At 37.1% G+C, this 23500-nt stretch overlaps 2 protein-coding genes across 2 annotated transcripts in view; one reads left to right on the top strand and one right to left on the bottom strand.

The window, feature by feature from the left end:
- The window catches only part of LOC142358618 (sphingolipid delta(4)-desaturase DES1-like), a 38077-nt gene extending 25703 nt beyond the window's left edge, over positions 1–12374 (top strand). Inside the window, exon 3 of the mRNA XM_075410068.1 lies at positions 11398–12374. Within this exon, the coding sequence (XP_075266183.1) occupies positions 11398–11931 (534 nt within the window). The 3' untranslated portion in view covers positions 11932–12374. The remainder of the gene's footprint in view (positions 1–11397) is intronic.
- A 7748-nt stretch (positions 12375–20122) lies between these two features.
- Positions 20123–23500, bottom strand: part of LOC142334886 (uncharacterized) — a 78501-nt gene continuing 75123 nt past the window's right edge. The window contains exon 6 of the mRNA XM_075383212.1: positions 20123–20549. Coding sequence (XP_075239327.1) covers positions 20176–20549 — 374 coding nt within the window. The 3' untranslated portion in view covers positions 20123–20175. The remainder of the gene's footprint in view (positions 20550–23500) is intronic.

Here is a 23500-nt window from a genome sequence, read left to right as displayed (position 1 = left end):
TGAAAAAATTGCCAAGTCAACAGTTTTTTTCCAAAGCACATGCAGCGATGAAAAACGTGAAGGGAAAAGCTGAAAATGCCGGACAACTGAAAAATGGAGGAGTTTTTGAGTTCCTAAAAACAAATAAGGGTATGATTTCCTGAAAAATCAACGACTCTCGCAGCCTTATTTTGCGAATATGAAAAAAATTGCATGGCATGGGCACGGCAGCTGGGAAAGGCTACAATTTTTCAAACCTTATCAATGCCAGAGGCCCATTGGCCTGACCTACTTCGTATTTTACATCAGTTGTTATATCCGAATTCTGTGCCGCTATCTGACGAAGAACTACTGAGTTTGTCTTATGAGGAAAAATTGAAACTCATTAGAAGTGATCCAGTAACTATTGTTCGATTTTTCGATCAAAAGGTCGCCTGGTTTCTGGCTAATGTTCTGCAGACAGACAACAGCCCAATTGGACGTGTAACTGATTACTTCGGTTGCGTCGAAGCGCAGTACAGAGGATCCCTTCATCTTCACATAATGTTGTTTGTCAAAGGTGCTCCTGATATTAGGTACAACGACGATCAAACAGTTGTTGAATACATCGATAAGTGCGTTTCAACTTCACTGACCATGCAGACAATAAACGGTGTTCAAATGTCTCAACAGGAGCAATTGATGCCGCAAAAGTATCAGATGCACTCGCACAGAAAAAACTGCAGTGGGAAGTCTAATTCTTGTCGATATGGGTTCCCCAAACCACCTATGTCAAAAACAACTATACTGCGACCCCTTCCTAAGGATACAGATGAGAAAATTTTGAAAAGCCTACGCGAAAAACATCAACACGTAATGCAACTCGTCAAGGCACTACCTCGAGGTGCTGCCTGTACCTACAATTTCAGCGGTTTTCTGAAGCTCTGTGGTCTAACTAGCGAACAGTATCTACTGGTTCTCAGAAGCGCGCTTGATAAGCCTGCCGTTTTCCTTGCTCGCGAGCCAAATGCTGTGATGGTAAATGGGTACTGTCCTCTTTTTTTATTGATGTGGCAAGCGAATATCGACACACAATATATAATTGACATATACGCTGTGATAATGTATATTACTGCTTATATGACTAAACCAAACAAAGGAATGAGTCAATTGACTGAAAAGATGAAGCAACTTTTTGCAGCAGATCCTTCTGGGTGTTCGTTTAAAAACCTACATAACTTGGAAATGCCTTTGTGCGTGGAAATGAAATTGGAATTCAGGAATGTGTTTGTCTTCTTCTTCGACAGCGCTTTGTGTACACTACACGAAGTGTAGTTTTCATCAACACTAGCCTCATTGAACAGCGTAGTTATCGACTGAAATCAATGGAAGCCATTGAAAAGATGGAAGATGGTAATACAAACATTTATGAGACCAATCAGCAGATGAGGTATGTTTTGAGACCCGAAACATTGGAAAATGTTTGCCTCGCAGTTTTCATGTCCAAATATAGAATGTATTATGGTGAAAGAAAAATGAGGCAACCTCAAAATCCTCTTGAGTCAAGTGACAGAGAATCAGATAGCGAAGAGTCTTCTGGCAATTTGATCAAATTGAAAGATGGATCTCAAGTTCAAAAAATTAAGAATCCGGGAAGCTACAGAATCATCCGATCAGTTGGTTTTGGCATTCTCAAAGAACGAGAGGCTTATTTCCGTGAACAGTTATTGTTATATTGCCCGTATCGCTCGGAAGAGGATTGTGCTTTATTGAACGGTTGCACAACTTTCGAGGAAAGATATAGTAAAGTAAAAACTATTGTCGAAAATAATAGAAAGGATTTTGAACCTTTCAGACATGACATCGAAAAGGCTAAAATTTTTCTCAATGAACTTCCAAACAATTTAGAGCTGGAAAATGTTGCTGCCCCAAATTTGAGGTGTTTAGATGATTTTGACGCCTGTCAAGATCTTGATCAAGGCCGAAAAGTCATATCACACCTTAAAGATTTAACCGATTTTTACCGTTGAGAACCTTCCGTGTTTTATGGAAGAAGAGAAATTCCTGGAGCTTGTTGCCCTGTTGAATGCTGAGCAGAAAAGTTTTTTGCTTGAAATTTTAAACTACGAAAGGAAGCGTCTAGCAAAATGTAGTGTAGAAAAGATGTACCCTTTTTTGTCAGGAGGTGCTGGAACGGGCAAAACGTTACTTGTCAAATGTCTTTATCAGTGCCTCTTAAGATTGTTCAAATCAACCGAAGTTGAGCCTCAAAAACCAACCGTATGCATTGGCGCATTCACGGCTGCAGCTGCGAGAAATGTAGGAGGTGAGACCTTACATAGTCTGTTGGCTATACCACCCGACTCAGAGCGTGCTCTTGCAATGAGTTTTGAGACAGAATCCCGGCTCAGACAGCAGTATTCGCAATTGAAAGTTCTAATAATTGATGAAATATCGCTAGTTGGAAATTATTTTTTCCATATTATTGATCAGCGTCTGAGGAAAATAAAGAATTGTGATGAACCTTTTGGTGGCGTGACGGTAGTATGTGTCGGTGATCTCTTTCAACTACCGCCAGTAAAAGATTCGTACATCTTCAGTCGATCTTCGCGTATTAAAGATGTTCCTATTAACGATAACTTGTGGTCTCGCTTCAGATTGCACGAACTAACCAAGATAATGAGACAAAATGAGCAAGATTGGTGTCAACTTCTTAACAGACTGAGAGAAGGAAATCTGACTGATTGTGATTGGGATGTACTTAATAGTTTAAAAAACAATCAGATTCCAGAAGGTTCTTTGCGTATCTGTGCGATCAGGAAAAATGTTGAAGCTTACAATGCTGAAGTAGTCAGTTGTTTTCCGGATCAAAAGTTTGAGGCAATAGCTACGGATAGAGTCAAAGATCATGCCCTTGATGAGAAAAGCTACCAGTCAATCCTTATGCGACTCAAGTCTCTGCCATCCTGTGAAACTGGTGGACTTCACTATTGTCTTAACTTAGTTCTCAACCAGCCCTACATGCTCACCGTTAACGTCAGCAAAGAGGATTCCATTATTAATGGAATGCTTGGTTACCTTCGAAAAATTGAGTTCTCTAATTGTCTTCCGTGTACCTTGTTTGTTGAGTTTCCAAACGACGAAAGTATTGGCGTTTACCGAAAAAGGTTTTATCAGACGAGATATCCAAACGAAACAGGAAACAACTGGGTGCCAATTAAGAGAGTCGTTCAGCAGTTCTTAGTGCCTAAATCGAAGTACAGCAAAACGACAATGACAGTGGAAAGGTGTCAATTTCCTTTAGAGTTCTACGCTGCAACCACAATTTGCAAGTACCAAGGAAAATCAGCTCAAAGTTTGGAAATTGATCTGTCCGGGTATGCATTCAAAGGTGGTGCATACACTGCTCTGACTCGTTGTGTTACTAAAAACGGAAATTCAATTATTGGAGAACTTAAGAATAAGCATGTTTTACCTTCAAAGGATGTTATTGATGAAATGAAGTTACTACGAACTGAAAAACAATTTGTTTGTTCTTTACCATTACCCAATCCCTCAAAAACTACACTGAATTTAGTATAGCATAATGTTCAAAGTATTCGGTTACATTTCAAAGTTATCAAAGCGTCTGCTATTTATCAAAAAGCTGACATTGTTTTTATTTGCGAGACCTGGTTAAACGCCTTTGATGACACCAGTAATTATCAGCTGAATGGATTCCGTTTACATCGTTTTGATCATCCTGTTGGCTCAAAACGCAATCACGCTGGATCGATCGTGTATATTGGCTCAAATATTCGGGTGAATACAATTGAGTCGTTCTTTTTTGGGCCAAATCGTAATTCTCAGTTCATCAAACTCGACACTTTTTCGATGTTAGTATTTTGTACATCTGTTCTTTTTACTACGAATAGAATTGAAACGACGTGAAATGTCTGTTTCCACCATTAATTGGGTATTCCTTCTAAAATTCATATACTTCGAAATAAATGAAAAGAAGCAAAATAATACAGAAGGAAACGATCGAAGGTGGAAACGATCGATGATATGTAACTGCTTCTTTTTTAATTATTAAATCTATGAAATATTTTATTTATATAAATATATATATATATATATATATATATATATATATAATATATATGCTGTATACAAAATAGGCGAAATCATTGTGAAACCAGAACAAATTTATACTATTAGATAACTTTATATATATATATATATATATATATATATATATATAAATAATTATATATTTAAAAATATATGTTATTTAATTGTATAAAGTTGTTCTGGTTCCACAATGATTTCGCTTGTTTTGCGTTAACTAATTATTTTTGTTATCAACGTGCTGAATTGATTTACTTATGATTGCCCCAATGTTTGTAGGCGATTCCTCTTTGTCCATCATCGGCCACAAAGTGACTCCAACAGCTTACAGAATTGCAAAGTTGCCCTGGTTAGGCAACTTTGTACCTTCAGACCTGACGTATTGGTTGGAGACTTCAATGTTGATCTATCTAAGAGAAATTGGCTAAGCAAATTGATGACCGACTGTAATTACTATCTACCCTACAATCAATCAACAACAAATGACAACACATGCGTTGACGCTGTTTTTCTTTATAATCAACTGCAAAACTCGGTCAATGTCTCTGTTCTTGATGAAGTGTTTAGCTTTCACAGGCCTATTTATTGTAAATTCTCCACGCTTGCTTGAGTCCAAAACTCTTCCTTTTGTTTATCGAAATTAGTAAGATATTCAAGTATGCATTTACATTCAATTATATTTGTTGAATTAAGTTTGTTTGTTAAAACTTTCTTCTTATCAAGTAGACGTATTTGAGAACACATGTTTGGTTTATTTGAGCACAGGTTTGGTTTATTTGATTTATTTGAGCTGGGAGGTTTTTGTTCACATGCGGCAGTTTAATTTCGTTTTTCGCTTTTTGCGTGGTTTAGTCTATGAATACGCTTTCAATTGTATGGCAGGACTTGTCGTGCTGCGATATTTTTACTTCATGAAATAGACTTCTGTTTCGCTTTACCTTAGTTAATAGCTTGTTCAACATTGTATGAAATCGTTTTGACTTCTCTAGGCGAGTTTCACTTATCACTAGTTCTGCTCAGTGCTTTTATAAACCGCAGTTGATCAGCAAAACAATTCAAAATGAACAGAGTCAGTGTAAAAGATCAAAGTCAGAAATAGAAACGGGATAAACCCATAAAGGCCAATTTTAGATGCCCTCTACTTGAACTTTGTTCTTATAAGTTTTAGTTAACATGTCTAGTGCTTACTGGATTAGTATTGATACTACCCCTGTAGCCTCTCACTAAGAAAAAGGAGTTTGTTCAACTACGAAATGACATCAAAGTAATTCGCACTTAAAATGTTTTTGTACAAAAATCAATTTATCATTAATTTCTCTTCTTTCTATCTCAAATTGAGTTATGGGAATCAACGGCGGCTATTTTCCGGCAATCTGCCGGGTATGTTTAGATTTTGATCACACGTGACTTACCTCACTCAATAAAATGACTTTTGCACTTTAAAACTTAAGTTTAAATTGAATTTGTTTAAGGTCAAAGGAACTCATTTGGCAGTAAAGGTCCCTAATAAGAGGCTTCTGCGGAATGAATTTTAACAAGCTTTATTAATTTATCGCTGAATGTTTTACCTAGTTTTTTGAGCGGCGTCAATTTTTCAATTTAGATCTTTATCTGTTTCTATCTCTATTATATGGCACGCAGGTCTATTCTTTCGCAGCTATTCCGGCAGTCTGCCGGCTATGTTTTTTTATTTTAAAGTCCCCCCCACGTTTTTGTTATTCATTACGATTTATTCAGCAGTCGGCACCCCAAAGATAATGCAAGCTCAGCAGCGAAATTAAAGATCTTTCCGTTTATAAGAAGCTATAGTTTTTATGTGGAAAATAAGAACGAGAAATGGGAAAGACATAACGAAATAAAATGAAAGCCTCCTCAGTTCAAAATAATGAATGCACAACAGTAGATAGTTCTAGCCTTGTTGAAAACAGTGCGTTATCAGACATCTTAAGTGAAGGAAACCAATCCTCTGGATTAACACAGTCTATGAGCAACTTGACAGTTGATGACTCTGACCCCCGTTTTCAAGTTCCTGTTGATACAGTGCTGTTTTATCCTGATAAAAAGGACACTGTTCAAAATAACTGTAAAAAGCCATGAAAACAACAAAACTAAAATCAGTTATTCAAGTTGGGGACCACAATTTGACGAATGGGTGTGCTCACGATCCATTTGGGCATACGCTCAATTTAGCCCCTTACTGTCAAACACAAAAAAGATTCCACGTGATATAGCAGCCCGCATTGACGAGATAGTTTTGACTGGTGAAACCGAAACGAGCTTAAATAGCACAGAGGTCAGTCATGGTACATCAAACATGAATCCTAGCGGACTGCCTGACTTGGAAACGATTTGCAAGAAACAGATTCCAACACTACGGTACATACCGGTCAAATTTCGGCTCAGTTGGTCTGACGTTTTCACCAAAACTATCGAGGGATGTATCTCACAGCCAAACTGCACAGAAAATTGGAAGAAGCTATTTGCCATTAGTAAATGCATATTACGAGCATCTAATAGGGGTGGAAAGAAACACAAACAAAATCAGGAAAACTTATTGTCAAAACGGTTTGAGCGCTGGAAAGCGGGGGACTACGCTGGACTTTGGTATGAAGCTGCATCAATGAAGCAATCAAGAAAAAACGTTACTGAAAGCATAGAAGCACTTGCAGCCCGTGCTAAGGCGCTGTGCCTCCAAAGCCAGTTCGGGAGAGCGGCAAAAATTCTGTCATCTGATGGGGTAGCGCCAGATAGTATCCAAACATTCAGAGAGCTTAAAACTCTACACCCTCAGGAAGGAGAACCTCGGCTGCTATTTCAAGATTACAGCTCTCAAGCTCATCAGTTTGATGAGCCAACTGTGTTTGGCCAAATAGAATCCTTCCCCAATTTCTCAGCTCCTGGCCCATCAAAAATGTACGCTGAACACCTTTTGCACGCAGTTAATTGCGCTGCTTCTGATCAATCTAAACAAGCTATTACAAGCATAACAAAGCTAGTGAATTTGGCCAGCAGAGGTCAGCTCCCTGTGTCAGTGTCACCAGTTTTCTGCAGCGCTTCTTTAACTGCTTTAAAAAAACTAAAAGGAGGTGTACGTCCGATAGCTGTGGGCGAGGTCTTGCGACGTCTGGTTGCAAAATGCATAGCCAAACAAACACAAACAGAGTCGGCCGAACTGTTCTCATCCAAACAACTCGGTGTAGAAGTCAAGGGTGGGGCTGAAAGTATCATACACGCGACCAAGATTACATTTGAGAAGTTGCAGCTTACACAGGATGCAGGAATTTTACAGATCGATTTTAAAAACGCTTTTAATTCATTAAACGAAGTCAAATTCTAAATGCAGCTGTTACATTAATGAAGAGTCTGGCATCATTTGCCATATATTGCTATTCACAGCACAGTCATCTTTATTATAGTAACAAATCTGTAACAAGTCAATCTGGAGCGCAAAAAGGAGATCTTTTGGGTCCTCTGTTGTTCTCCCTAACATTGTGGCCTATGATCGAAGAGATTGAATAGAGATACCTAACCTTATCCAGCACTGTTGGTACCTTGACGATGGTATTATTGCTGGAACAGAACCCGAACTGAACGAGGCTCTAGATATACTGACTGTCTCGGGCAGAACTTGCGGCCTAGAACTCAGAAAAGACAAATGTGATGTCTGTTCAAAAGGAACTCTGAACACAATCGATAGCAGAATTAAAAGAAACAGTATAGAAGGACTAGAAATATTGGGTGCTGCTGTTGGATCCCCCCGATTTGTTGCTTCCTCGATACAGAAACGTGTTCAAAAGATCGGAAAATTACTGGAGAACCTCGAGTACATAAACGACCCACAGTGTGCTATTGGCATTCTACGTAGTTGCCTGGGTGCACCCAAAATGGTATATTCACTGCGCTGCAATACACCATCAGAGGAAGCTGTAAAAATTTTTGAGGAATTTGATTCTCTTCAAAGGTCAACTTTCGAGAATATACTGGGAACAGTCTTGTCCAATGAATCATGGCGTCAAGCATGTTTGGCTATCAATAAGACTGGAATTGGAATCCGACGAGCTTCTGATCAGATAAAAGCGGCCTATATTGGTTCGATATCGCAGACTGCTACAATAGTAGAGCTTATAACTGGCCAAAGTCCGACAGCAGATACACATACCAAAATGATTGATGAAATAAATGGTTTGTCAATATCGCAGCTTACTCAAAGCAAAATACAGGAAGTCCTCGACGAAGCCGCTCTCAATAAATTGATTGAAGGTCAAACATCCGAAAGAGAAAAAGCTCGTTTATTGTCGCTCTCTCTGCCTCAATCAGGCGCATGGCTATCGGCAGCTCCCATACCGGCTCTCCTGTCCCTATTGTAAAACGGGATCATTGGATATACTCGGTGATCATGCTGTTGCATGTCATGGGCGGGGCGATATGATTTCGCGACACGACCGTCTAAGGGACAAAATCTTTTCCGCTTGCAGCGCTGCCAATCTGTCACCAGTTTGCGAGCAAAAAAAACCTGATACCAGAAACAAATTCTCGACCTGGAGATGTGTATTTAACTTGTTGGTCTGCTGGGCAACCGGCAGCTCTGGATATAACCATTACCTCCCCACTGCAACCTAGTATTATTTGAAATGCGGCGAGGAATACTGGTTTTGCCCTGAGAGCTGCGGAAGACAGGAAGTTGTAGCAATATTCCCAACAATGTGCCAACATAGGTGTTCGATTTATTCCCATGGCATGAGTCATTTGGTGGACTCTCTGAATTGGTCAGAAAGACATTGATGCGAATAGCTCTGCTCTCTGACAATAGAAGTTTGTACTCAGCTGGTTTGTCAGTTGCTTTCAGCAGACTTGCTCAAACGGTTTCAGTTACACTAAATGCGAGGAAACGCTATAATGTTGATAGCAGAACTGTGAGTCAGCTGCAAGCAAAAGAAGCCTCCTTAATGTCTCATGACCTTTGATTGAGTGGGTTTCAGTATGCCAATTGCAAACGAAATAGTTTGGGCTCCACTATCCTAGTTGAAAACCCGATTGTGTGGGTTTTACTGTTCCAAATGAAAACACGAATGATTTATTAAATTTAATTAATTATGAGTTTTTATTCTTACCTGATCTAGGTGGGGAGAATAGAAACATATATTTCATATCTAAATGAACTGTTGAAAATTGATTTATTAAACTGGTGATCTGCTGTTTTATGAACCCAGTCATGGTAACCAAGTTAATTGTTAATTCAATTCTTAGATTTCCAAGTTATTGTAAACATGTGTGACTTTTTATGCAAATTTTGTACCCATAAAAAGTTCGACCTTAAGGGAAATTGCCCTACCCCGCCTGTCGTTCGGGAGCAATACTATAACTCTACCACGTTTATATCTCACACTCTTATCAACGCAACAGAAAGTAGGCACACTTTTTGCGCGATGTTTCCAATTGTAACTGATTTTTTGAGATGCAGTAGCTGTGTGCTACTAGAATTGTAGTAGTAGCTGTACTATAATTTTAATGGATGACATCAGTCACAAGCTTAACGAATTGCAAAATAAGTGTTCAACTAACAGAATTTTGTCTTTAAGGCGCCTCTGGAATTCAGAATTAGCTGCCCGGGTTGAAGTTTCTTTGATTTCATACAAGGATCATATATGATTTCATACTGTCCATACTTGATTTCTTAGTACGATCCTTGTATGAAACCAAAGAAATCATATATGATCCTTGTATGATTACCAAGAAATCATATATGATCCTAGTACGAATACCAAGAATCATACATCTATTTTTGAAAATCTTTAACCATTTATGTTTTTTTTTGTTTTCATTCGGTGGGGCATCACACGTATGATACCCCGGCATCACATTGTGATCCGCCAAAAGACCTTAACGTACAAAATCAATTGCAAGTTGGGCACAAAATAAAAGAGTAAGTCCAATCAAATAACAAAATTTTTGACATACTGTGAAGCCAGTTTATACATATAAATGCTCATTTATAAAAAAAATTAATCAAGAAAAAAATGCATATCACGTCATATTCGTTTTCTGAATACGTTTAAACCACAAAGTTATTCTTTAAGCGCACACAAAGAATCAAATGTGGATTAGAAATGCGATATAATAATTTAATAAATCTTCTGACTACATTATACGAGAATTTGTGGCACCAGTCAATGTATTTTGTGTCATATATGACCTTGTATGAAATCCAAGAAATTTTTTCAATTTCAATGGAAAATCAAAATTATACAGTTTTTAGTCTTTGAATTTTTTTGTATGATCCTTGTATGATTTCTAGGAAATCATATATGGTCCTTGTATGACTACCAAGAATTCATACAAATCATATATGACCTAGTATGATTACTAAGAATCATATATGACCTAGTACGAAATCAAAGAAAGTTGTATGATCGTTGACCCGGGTGATAACGAAGAATACAGGCGTGAAGGGAAAATTATAAACAGGAAAACCTAATTTGGTCTTATGTAACTCCTGTGTCCTCCAAATTTGTTGTTCAAGAAAGTTATCGTCAAATATGTAGCCGTAGTGCTGTGGATAATAAAAATATTATCTATAAATTATTGCAACGTGGTCCAAATTGCTGAACTGTAGAGGCAACTCATTACAGTCGGGCTTGAGCCTTGGTCGATACGTAATGAGGCAGTAACGTAATAATTTGTGGCAGACGCAATATTTAAAAGGTAGTATTAAGGAAGACTACCACAAAAGTACGATTTTCTTCTGTCTGTTTCTGGTTAATTGCTCTCAAACAAGGTTTGTAGCAATTATATTAGTCCTATCGGTCTTTTTTAATGCGATTTTTCGCTTGACCGATTTTTCGTCTGACACTTTTGACTTTTCGTCCTCAAAAACGGAATAAACAGGTAGCGGGCATTAAGCGCTCTTAGAGCCTTTCAGCTCAAACTGTTTCGGAGACTTATACTTATGATGTGAAGGGCGATTTCTTAAAGGTTGAAGACACCCCCACTGTTCCCCCCCCCCCCCCCCAAAAAATTATCTAGTTGTTTTTGAGTAATAACATTCATTAATAATCGTTGTTTAGATATCTGTAACATCTCATCGTATAATCCATTGTGTCCTGCATTTGTTTCTGATATAAGTAGTTCAAATCTTTCTACTAAAGCGTCAGGGCTCGTATCAGTTAAACTGCTTCGCAGATTTATCAAACCACTAGCTTTAAATTCTTCGTGTTCGCTATCGTACGCAGTGTCTTCGCTACTAGATTCTTTTGTATTGAACCTCTAACAACACTTGAAGTGTTTCTTGAAGTAATATAGGTTTGCTGTTCTTACTCAGATGTTTTATAGGTTATCTGGCTGATTCTGAATCCGTTCTTTTACGCTCTAAGACCGTGCATTGCATACCCGAAACCCTTGACTCCCTGGGAGGTGGTCAGCTTCGTTGTGCAGATGACGTTCAACTATGTCATGTTAGTACATGTTGGAGGTGCTAAGGGATTATTCTATTTGTTGGGGGGATCTCTGTTGGGAATGGGGGTGCACCCGATGGCTGGACATTTCATCTCGGAGCACTACATCTTCTTCGACAATGGACAGCAGACTAGCAGCTATTATGGCCCAATGAACTACTTATGCTGGAACGTGGGCTACCACAACGAGCACCACGACTTTCCCTGGATCTCGTACAGAAACCTGCCTAAATTGAAGAAGCTCGCCCCCGAGTACTATGATTACCTGCCACATCACACCAGCTGGGTGAAGTGTCTCTTCGACTTTGTAACCAAGCCCGACATTGGACCATACGCGCGAATTAAGACTGCGTCATCATGTGGGAAATTAATGGATGTGAATAATGAAGAGCACAATCAGAAGGCAGATTGATTATTTTAATGAAGAGAATTAGAGAACTTGAATGCTTTTTGAAGCTACTTTTGAACTATGAAAAGGGGTGCTTTCATCGCCTCAAAGGGGGATTTTTGAATTGGGAGTGGATTGTGCTGATGAACATTAAATGCCATACAAATTTCGTGTTGCTTTTTTAGAAATATGCCTAATATGTTTGACTTGGCATCTATGAATGGCATCTACTCACAATTGAATTATCTGAAAATGATCTGAGTCTGAATCTGAATGGAACTGCATGCATCTGAATGGAACTGTCTGAGATAGCTAGCTGAACTGAAGGCATATTTCTGTGGTACCTAATTAATCAGAGCTAAACAAAATATATTTTAAAGAGAACCTACTCGTCATGCAATTATATTCAATTGAATTGATTTTTGTTGTACTTTCCACAACTATTGTGAAACTAACTTTTGACATTACCACTTGTTTTTCACCGAAGTTGTGCAAATTATCTATGACTGGATGGTAGCCCACCTATGGTACAAAACAATTCTTTGTCAAACCGTGCGAATCAGACATTCGACCCAAGTTGATCTTAAATTAGAAGCAACACTTTATTCCTTTAAATTTAAAGTGACCTTTCCTGACCTCTAAATTTAAAGTGAAAAGTTAGATCTAAAATTATGAATAGCCGCCGTCAGGCTCTCAACGGCTATTATTTAGGCGATCTCCTTGTTTTTCTTACAATTAAAAGAATTTGAATTGTATTGGGGCGCTGTCTTTTAATAGCCGCACAGCGATAGCTGGGGCTATTATTGGCCTTCTCTTGGTTTTTTACAAGTCAAAGAATTTGAATTGTATTGGGGCGCTGTCTTTTTTTAAGATCTGTTCACACATTTTCATGATTTTTGAAGTCAAATTGGAGTAGTGATTTGGGACACGCCGAAACAGGAAATGGAGCGAAAGAGCGAGTGGTTTTGCGGCGTGAATTTTTTTCGCTCTAATTTTTAAGTAGAGTGAGAAAACGGTGTTTGAACAAAAATTCCGTTTCTCGCTAATGGTTAATGGTTTTTGTACACACGCAGCAATTTCACTTTGATTTTTACTCTTTTTTTCAATTTTTTTGATCGGATTTTTTTCTAAATGGTTTTCCCAATACATTCATAGTTCATTCGAGGCCTAGTTTTTTGTTAGAATTAAATTAACATTTCTCGCTAGTGGTTTTTTACTCTCGGTAGTGGCATTTTGACGTTGATTTTGTTTTTTTTTCTGTTTTTTTTTAAAAATGGTTTTCCCAATTCACTCATAGTCCGTTCTAGGTCTCGTTTTTTGTTTAGTCAATGAAAATTCTTTGAATTGTACGTCAGGACTTGTCCTGCTATGTTCTTTTATTTCGTCGTCATGATTTTTGTTACGACCATATGACGTCACTGCCATTTTTTGTTCATTCGTTCATGCAATTTCAACTGAATTGCATGTGTGACGTCATTTTTCGCTCTTAGTGGAGCGAGTTTTGTTCATGCGCGTGATTAAATTTTTGGTCACACTTGACTTACCTCACTCTCAAAAATGACTTTCTCACTTTGAAATGGTTTTCCCAATTCACTCATAGTCCGTTCTAGGTCTCGTTTTTTGTTTAGTCAATGAAAATTCTTTGAATTGTACGTCAGGACTTGTCCTGCTGTTTTTTATTTCGTCGTCGCGATTTTTTTTACGACCATATGACGTCACAACCACTTCAAATCTGCTTTTTGTTCATTCGTTCATGCAATTTCAACTGAAGTGCGTGCGTGACGTCATTTTTCGGTCTTAGTGGAGCGAGTTTTTTGTTCATTGGCTCGATCAAATTTTTGGTCACACTTGACTTACCTCACTCAATGACTTCCCCACTTTGAAATTGACTTTTACTTACTTTAATTCAGAGATAAGGTCAAATGGGTGTGTGTCACTCTAAATGAAGGTTATTTGAGAGCAGCTAATAGAAGCAGCAAAAACTAATACAGGTCTTTAATCAAAATATAGCATATCAGCCTTCAATGAAGACAAAATTTTTTGGTCTGTCGTTTTTACTGTTTTTTGAGACTGCAGATCTACGAAGCTATTGCGGCTATTTTCTGGCAATCTGCGAGCTTTGTTTAAGATCTGTTCACACATTTTCATGATATTTGAAGTCGAATTGGAGTAGTGATTTTGGTCACGCCGCAACAGGATATGGAGCGAAAAAAGCGAGTGGTTTTGCGGCGTGAAATTTTTTCGCTCTAATTTTAAAGTAGAGAGAGAGAAAAAACGGTGTTTGAACAAAAATTCACTTTCTCGCTAGTGGTTTTTTGTTCACATGCCGCATTTCCACTTTATTTTTTTTTTCAATTTTTTGATCGGGTTTTCTAAAACGTTTTCCCAATGCATTCATAGTTCCTTCTAGGCCTAGTGTTTTGTTTGAACCAAGTTTCCATTTTTCGCTAGTGGTTTTTGTTCACATGTGGCATTATGACATTGATATGTTTCCCTCCGTGCTTACGGTAATAACGCTGTTGGATTTTCTAACGAATAAACACAAGTTTTGCTTACATAAAAACGCACTTGTTCAATTTTGCGTAGATTTTTATAAATGTTTTGATTAAAATAGCGTGATAAGCTTAGTTAAATTACAACAAAATGCACTAATGCTAATACAACTACTTCCCTTTGATCGCAGTAGTTTGAGAAATGATTAACGCTTAAAGAAAACAAAAAAGCGGCATTTTCACTTTGTTACCCCGGATGTAAGTTACCATTAAAAGCGTACAACGGAGTATCGTGAATTACGAAACAATGATAATCTAATGCTGATTTCTAAATAGTGTCGGAAATGTTAGCCAAAAACAATAAAATCAGTTAACTTAGAAGAACTATTGCTGAGATAATTACTCGGCGCAAACAAGTGGGGCGTGTATTTATCTAGCTAGCTTGAATTATATAGTAGTTCATTTGGCCATGGCTCCACCTCAGGGGTATGTGGGACTTGATATGAATCGATCACGACCGAGCAAAAACTCGCAATAGTATCCATGCGTTCTTAAATCTAATGGAGGTATGTCCTTTTCGGCTCATATGCCTTTAGGCAAAAAGTGGCCATTCCGCTGATTTTACAATGCAGCAGGAGTAATTAGAAAACTTGTTCTTTTGAATTGTTCGCTTGGAATTATCGAGAGCGCTTTGAGTGAAGTGTTCTCTCGGGCAATCAAAATCTTATAGACGGAAGCCCAGAGTATTGATTCTATCGGTCTTTAAAAATTGATTGTGCGTAACAAATTCATGCTTAGAATTGAGAATACGCATAGGCCAATTGAGAAGGCCATGTTATAGTTAATTAATTGCTCTCAAGTGAAGTTTGTAGCATTTTATTAGTCCTGTTAGTCTTATTTATGCGATTTTTCGCTTGACCGATTTTTCGTCTGACCTATTTGACTTTTCGTCCTTAAAAACGGAATAAACAGGTAGCGCCCAGCGGGAATTGTTTCATTTGAGGCCCTTAGCCGCATTTAGTAGTCCTTCAATTGCTTAGTGTGATGAAGCTATTGGGAAGGCCGTAGTTTAAGGTTACAATTTCATTTTTAGGAGTTTTTGAGCCTCAACTGCTGCAATTTTCCGTGTATTTTGGCGTTTTCCGAATTTTTCGTTGGACCTGTCTAAAATTGAGGCTGGTTAAAAGTGATAGATTTTTTGCCAAAGATAATTTTTTGTGACCATTTTAAGAGCTATAGGTGTCAAGAAAACTCTCTAGGGTTTGATAATAGGTTACTGCATAGTTTCTAGTGGCAATGGATTGGTTTTCAGCATTTTAGCATCATGAATTTTAGCATTTTTCGACAGAACTTGCAATTTTTCTAAGAATTTTTTTACATTGCCATTATTCAAGTTTTTTTAACAGTTTCGCTCTTACTCGCTCTTACACTCAACCATGGATGTCAGCCTTGATGAGAACCAAATTCCTTGAATCGGTTGGCTCATAATGTCTTTAATTTACACATACATGGCATGGCTCAGCCCCAGTTATATTTTGGTGAGATTTTCATTTGCAAAACTAAATGCCACCTAGAAGACCCTGTGATATTTGAGCATAATCAATATCAGTTGTAACCCTATAAGGGGGCATTTTCTCCATTTTCTTACAATTTTTTTGTGTTCCACCAAGACTTAGGAATCGAAGCATAAGACCGATAATCTGCGATGAGTTCGATAAAATTGTGGAGGCTTTTGGATGTATTAGGGTTCATTTTTGAAAACGATTAGGATGTCGCAGAATTTCAGAAAAAAACACGTTCTTAAACCTTTTCTATTGTTTAATATCCGCTTTAATGTTTTTCCAGTAAACTATTGAAATCTGGTTTTCTATTGACATCGCTGGTTCTCACGGCTTCCTAATCTTTTAGCAATGTGATTTTTATAGCCATTTAATTAATTTCAGGGAAACGCTACACTACTTGAGCTCTTTAGCGGAAACATTTTTTGAGAATAATCGTACGATACCTTCCGTACGAGACCCGAAACCTACATTAATCACAGCTCTTGAGAAAATCTCCCAACTTTTATATTCCGTCAAGCAGGAGAACTACAGTAGATCGCAGGGCTAATTGAAAAATTTTAAAAAGAATGTGATTTATTGATGTATTGGTTCACAACCGATCATTGTTATTTGTTTGAATTCAGTTCGAATCAACAATTGAATCAATCTCGGCACCTTCTAGAAAGATCTCCTGAAGGAATTCTCAGCTCGCTCCCAAGTTTTTTCTGCCGATGATTTACGGCTCATATGATACATAAAATTTTGATCTCACACGAGCTAATCACTATTGATTGTCCCCGCTCATTCGAAGACAGGTGAGAAAGAGGTTTAAAAATTTGCTTGAGTTTAATATGTGCCTATAATTTTGCTTCTGTTGCCATCAGCATGATTGGGTACTCTCAAAATACGTTAACAGAGACTGAGTGAGATACCCTACTGAAATATAAGGATAACCCAGGAGGCTGCAAGCTTGTGTTATCAGTAAGAATGGCGATAAGTTTGAAGGTCTTACTGTCAGTGTATGAAAACATACCATGGGTCTCGAAACCCCTGGGTATAAAATGAATTCCAACTTCGCAACATTTCTCTGCATACTGTTCGTTTTTCTTAGCCGCAGCCGCTGACAGGGCGTAACTAATTTTGTCTGCCGCTTTTCCTATTACGCTTGCAACGGAGAAGTGACATTCAGTGCCGTTTGCTCACATGCTGTTCATAGAGGTTAGAATATGTCTGGACCTGTTGTTGACTAGAAAAATCTTCTCTTCAACGATGGTTGAAGACTGACATACAATTATAATGAGTAATAATATCAACCTCTTTGTCTTTATGGCACCAAACGACGTGACAGCCTATTACTATAGTAGTCTATTATCTAAAAACAGATATTTATCTCGTACTTGTGCAATCTGACAGTAGTTATTTACGAGGAGAACGAAGCTCAGTAGGTGATAAATTTAGCCACGCAGCTGGAGTGGGGGCAGCCCTTGAGTGTGGTAAAGAATTAGAATGCAAGCATTTTATTCTTGTGGAAATTTATTTGACTAACAAGTTTTCAAACACTGAGTATCAAGTTCCTCCTACTTTGGATTCTCAACAAATGCTTAATTGTGGAGAAGGGCCTCTGATTTTTTTTTACTGAAACCAATTGTTTACTCAAACTTGTTTGAGCTAACAAGAGGAAATAAAAACTTCAAATCCTACATCAGCTATTAGAAACTCAGTTTCTATGACGTTGTTCGTCGTGAGTATCGATTTATTTCAAGCTTTCGATTGAACAAAATTCCCACTTCTCCATCTTCTGCTCTAAACAAAGGGCGGCTCACAACACTATACTAGTCAAGGAAAATTTTGTCGCGCTGAGATCATTTCTAAGCTTAACTGAATAAATTGAGTTTCCAGAGCGACCACCCCTTTATTGTTTTTCGTTTATTGACTTAAAACAGTTGTTTACTCAAAAGAGTTTGAGTTAAATAAAAGAAACAAAAACATCAAATTCCATTGCAGCTACTACAATTTAATTTCTTTTACGTTGTTCAATTCTCTGTTGTTCTCTGAAGGAGAAACCAAAAATTTAAATATTTTGATAAAAAAAGTCTTCCAGTCATCAACACAGATAGGCCCTGCATGTACAAAGAATGCGGGCTTATATGATTTTTGCAATAACTTCGGGCCATCGCCCGAAATCTTTTTGACTTCACACAATTTGTGAATCTCTTGAGTCATTTGTTCTGATACTAGGGCCTGGTGAATTAACTTTCAGTTTTTAGATCAAACCAATTCATTATTGCAAGAAAATATAGTTTTTGGTATCACTGTTGACAGAGAACTCAGTGATTTCTGAATATGCTCAAAATGATTTGGAGCAAACCCTTTCATTGTAATTCGAACTTTTTTGCGAATATCTTACTTTTGACGTGACCAAACTGGGCTGCAAGATGGAGACTTGTAAAGATTGGGATGAAACGCATTGTTCCAATTGGAATCTGACAATGCGATCTGTCATCATTAGTTGTCAGGTTACTCATCTCCTGTGTTAAGGCAGTTCAGCAGTCGGACAAGACTATCATTTCTAGGGTTTGTTCCTGTGAACTGCTATTGTCGGCAGATGAATAAAGTGGCAACTTCTAACTTATATTCAGAAAACACTGAGTAAGAAGGCGATGATTTATCAAATATACGATGGTTTTTTTTGGACAACTATTTGATTCGAAGGTGCGTTAGCTCTGTATTGTATTTTGGCAAAATTGGGGAAAACGTCTGCAAGCAAATCGCTCGTTGAATTGTTTGCTTGGATTTGAGAGAGAGGGGCAGTGTGTAGGCTGAAGAGTTACGCTACAATAAGTTTTAATGAACTTCCACAGCCTCAACTGATTAATCTGCCTTCAAACCACGTCAAAATGTACCTTCGAAATGAAAAGATTAAGGGATTTAAAACAGGTCATCAAGATGCAAGATGTAGCTTTTAACATTGGTCATCAGTTATGATCAATTCAGATGCGAATGCACGTGCATTTGTTAATTGGAACTGTTTATGATCAATGTTTGACGGATTTAATTGCAAATTGTTATCATCTACAGCTGTATAAACAGAATTGATTTTCTGTGTAAAATTTTGACGCAAAACGGTAGGAAATTGCAGTAACAAAACGATTGGATTGGGGCTTTAATTTTTTTTTCACATTATAAAGCTAGTTTGAAACGTTCAAAAGGTTTAGAAAGTCGAAGAGATTTGATTTTTTGACCTTTTGATTTTTTTGCTGATTTTTTATTACTGTCCTCACTATATTTTTGCTGCCATTCGAAGCATGAAGGAAACTGATAAGCAGTTCGTAATTTTTTTTGACAAAATTTTTCCAGTTTTTGTATCTGTATGAATTTTATTGCATTTCAGAAATACTGAGTTTGTAGACGTGGGTTTAAAATTTGAACCATTACGTGTTTAGATTTAATTTCCTATTGAGCAAATTTTCTATCCCTTGTGAATTAGACTAACAACTAATGCCCTCTAATGAATTAGACTAATTTTTTTCTTTATTGTCCCTTGTGATGCCTTCAAAACAACAACCAACAATTTTGTAGCTTTGAAGGCATCTGTACGGCAATGTTGTCTTCATGCGCGCACAAAAAAATGTTTCATATCCGAGCTTAAATAGTGTTAGAAAATAGTGTTTGAAAGGGAACAAGGGAAAAAATGAGAAGATTACAATTTACAAAATTTTTTAGTCTTCTTTTTTTAAATAAGAAGCCATCTTTATGGCAGAAGACTTTGAATTTAAAATAAATGGTATCTCGTCAACGTGATTTTCTAGGAGAAGCAGTACAATAATTATACATCTGAAGTTGTCTCTGTGATAAAAAAATAGTTACTATGGGTCATTTGATGATGCTGATCTCAAATTCAAGGTGTGTTAGGAACAGAGACTTGTTTATTTATGGTCCCTATTGAGTGATTTTCAAATAACCTCAACGATGCATTCAGGCCAAATTGTTCTACTGAAATGTGCAAACTTGCTTTTTGGGGGATAGTTTTTGAAAGTACCTCCATCGATATATCTACGGTCGTACACGAAAACTAATTTTGCAGTAGCTATATGGCAGTCTACTGGCTATACTTGTTTGTTATTTGAGTTTTTCTAAACTGACCGTGTAACAATTTCAAGATTCTTATCGAAAGTGAGTGAATACGTATACAAATGTTTCCTTTTTGAAAGCGGAAAAATTGTATTAAATCAGGTCTATCTGTACACATTAGGCGTGATAACTCGAATGTTTTTGAATCTATAAAGCCACATAAGAAGGAGGAGCAGTTGTAGCACAACAAATACGAGGAAAAAGTATCGGTCCAATGAGTCGCCTACAGCAGGGAACATCTCGGCCACCACGAATGAGGCAAACCATTCAACTTTGGCTCGTAACGAAAGTTGTCGCAGTTTTTCTTGGTAAACAGCTGGGCTCCAGTTTAGAATCTCAACCACCAAACGGGGTCCGATTGTGTGAAAAAGGAAGAAAAGAGCAGTGCCAGTGACGACAAGGATTTTGGACACTAACGGATCCGTGAATTGATACATCAGTTCCAGTTCAACTGACGCTCCCATGCAACCCACAGTACCTGAAGTCATTAACAAGTATTAAATATCCACCAACGAATTTTGATGCAAGATCAACTACACTCTAAAAAAAGTTCAGGTAAATTTACCTGAACCAAGTTCAGGTAACTAGAAGTTCAGGTGAAGTTCAGGTGTAAAAGCACCTGAAATACACCTGAACTGATTTTCAGGTAAATTTTCACCTGAACAAGTTCAGGTGTGGTTACCTGAAAATAACTTTCATTGCATTCGGCAGTGAAACAACAAAAATTCAGCAGAAACTAAAACACAACACAAATACAAACTTTAGGAGAAACATCAACACATTTATTAGGCAGCGTCCAGCATTTTTTCAAAGTGTTTCAATTTTAAATTTTGCAAAGTTACTGTAAAGTTTAGCACCAATTTTTCACGCTCTTCAGCTCTATTGATGTTTCTAGATCGAACAAGTAATATGGGAGCCATTTGGGTTGTCTAAATTTTATATCAATCCTGAAGTTTCAGAAAAACAGGTTTTAAGCGACTTTAATTTCTTTAAATCATAACAACAGGAAACGCAGTGGTTTTAAAGTGGATCAACTTGAATGCAATCACCCTTATCTATATATTAAATCAAAAACTATTATTCCTGCATAAAGTAGATCTCTGGAAACATGAATTATAAGTATATAGAACCGGTAACGACCTATGGTCCACATTTAGCTTCCATTTATTTAAAGTCTTTCAGAATCAGATTGTTATTCTTCTTAATTCGAACTAATTCCATTTTCCAACATAAGCACTGCTTCAAATTCCTGTCCGTCGAATTGAAGTTTGCCTGGTAATTTTAGGTGCATCTTTACGAAACTGGTCTCTCTAGAAAGTTTAGAGGACAAAACAAACATTTATGGAACTTTTTCCTGCCGTTTATTAAATTTAGCAAAGCTACGGTTAAGTTTAATATAAAGGTTTCCCACTCTTCAGCCCTGCTGATGTTTCCTCATCGAACAAAAAATTTGTGAGCTAATTGGGTTGTGTGAATTGAATATCAATCCTGAAGTTTCAGAAAAACGGTTTAGAGAGACTTCAATTTCTCTAAATCATAACAACAGGAAACGCAGTGGTTTTAAAGTGGATCAACTTGAATGCAATCACTCTTCCCTATTTATTAAATCAAAAAATATTATTCCTGCATAAAATAGATCTCTCTATAGCAAAGAATTAAGCAACACTAAATTGGTGAAATTATTGTGTCAGGGAGTTTACAATGTATGAAATAGCAATGCAATGTCTTTTACAGTTGATTGAACAACCTTCCTCTTACATGACCACTCCAATATCTCTGAAAGCCTTAATAGGTTATATGTCAAGTTCAACGAGGATAGAAAGAAATTAAGAAAATGTTTGAGTGGACTTTTTTTAGGATAATAGGTTTAGATACGTGATAAGATCGAGTTAAATTTTGACAAAAGTTTGTATAAAAAATAGGAGCAAATCAATATTACAACTAAGAACCTTACCAAGATCTAATCAAGATTTACAAAGAAATGCTCTTATCAAGGTGTATCACGTTTCGATTTACTAGGTGAGGATAACAGGGGCAGATGCGAGAAATTGGAGAAATTTACTAACGTGAAAACGAAAGTGGATATCTATGCTTTGAATTCGGCTTCTGAAAGCACTTTTGAAGATTAACACCAAGACGAGAATCGCATGATAGTTTGCGTAAAAATACCTCTATCATTATGGAAGCACATTAAACGCAGTGGCTGGGTAAAAGTAGAAGGGATTTTTCAAATTTTGGCTTTATCAAGGAGTTGTGAAGGGTAATCGTTTTGAAAAATGCAACTTGGGATGGTTTTCAGACAAATTGAGAGCCTAATGAGCAATTCATACATCAGTTATATTATATAAGCAAACTAATATGCGATAATGGGGGTGATAATTTTTCATGGGGGGGCTATAATGGGAAAGACACAAAAAAAACTACAGGCTAATTTATTTTACACCGAGTTATGATCAAATTGAAACGTCAGTTCGGGAAGGAGAAAACGTATCAGACAGTGAAATAGATTAAATAGTAAAACGAAGACTAAATGAAAACTGAGACTTCTATCTTAATTATTATTGAAATGATTTAGTAGATCTGATAACCAGTACAATTGTTGCCAAATCGGGGTTTTGTACTCTGAAAACTGGCCATTTTAAATGTGAAAATTTTGAGTCTGAGTGTACTCCCTATAGAGGACTGCATATAGTACTTATTTGTAAGAGTACTAATAATTTTTTTGTATAAGTGTTCTAAACGATCACGCTATTAGTGGTTGCCAAATCGACCTTTTTAACCTTAAAAATAGCCACTTTGGATGTGGAAAATGGCCACTTTGGATTTGGAAGTGTTCTAAACGATGACGCCATTAATGGTTGCCAAATCGACCTTTTTAACCTTAAAAATGGCCACTTTGGATGATGGCCTTAATAGGTTATATGTTAAGTTCAACGAGGATAGAAAAAAAATAAGAAAATGTTTGAGTGGACTTTTTTTAGGATAATAGGTTTAGATACGTGATAAGATCGAGTTAAATTTTGACAAAAGTTTGTATAAAAATAGGAGAAAATCAATATTACAACTAAGAACCTTACCAAGATCTAATCAAGATTTACAAAGAAATGCTCTTATCAAGGTGTATCACGTTTCGATTTACTAGGTGAGGATAACAGGGGCAGATGCGAGAAATTGGAGAAATTTACTGACGTGAAAACGAAAGTGGATATCTATGCTTTGAATTCGGCTTCTGAAAGCACTTCTGAAGATTAACACCAAGACGAGAATCGCATGATAGTTTGCGTAAAAATACCTCTATCATTGTGGAAGCACATTAAACGCAGTGGCTGGGTAAAAGTAGAAGGTATTTTTCAAATTTTGGCTTTATCAAGGAGTTGTGAAGGGTAATCGTTTTGAAAAATGCAATTTGGGAATGTTTTCAGACAAATT

Source organism: Convolutriloba macropyga, chromosome 2 (genome assembly GCF_964194025.1).
Source record: "Convolutriloba macropyga chromosome 2, txConMacr16.3, whole genome shotgun sequence".
NCBI classification, from domain to species: Eukaryota; Metazoa; Xenacoelomorpha; order Acoela; family Convolutidae; genus Convolutriloba; species Convolutriloba macropyga.
Note: the sequence above shows the minus strand (reverse complement) of the source record. Positions and strands in the feature narration are given on the sequence as shown.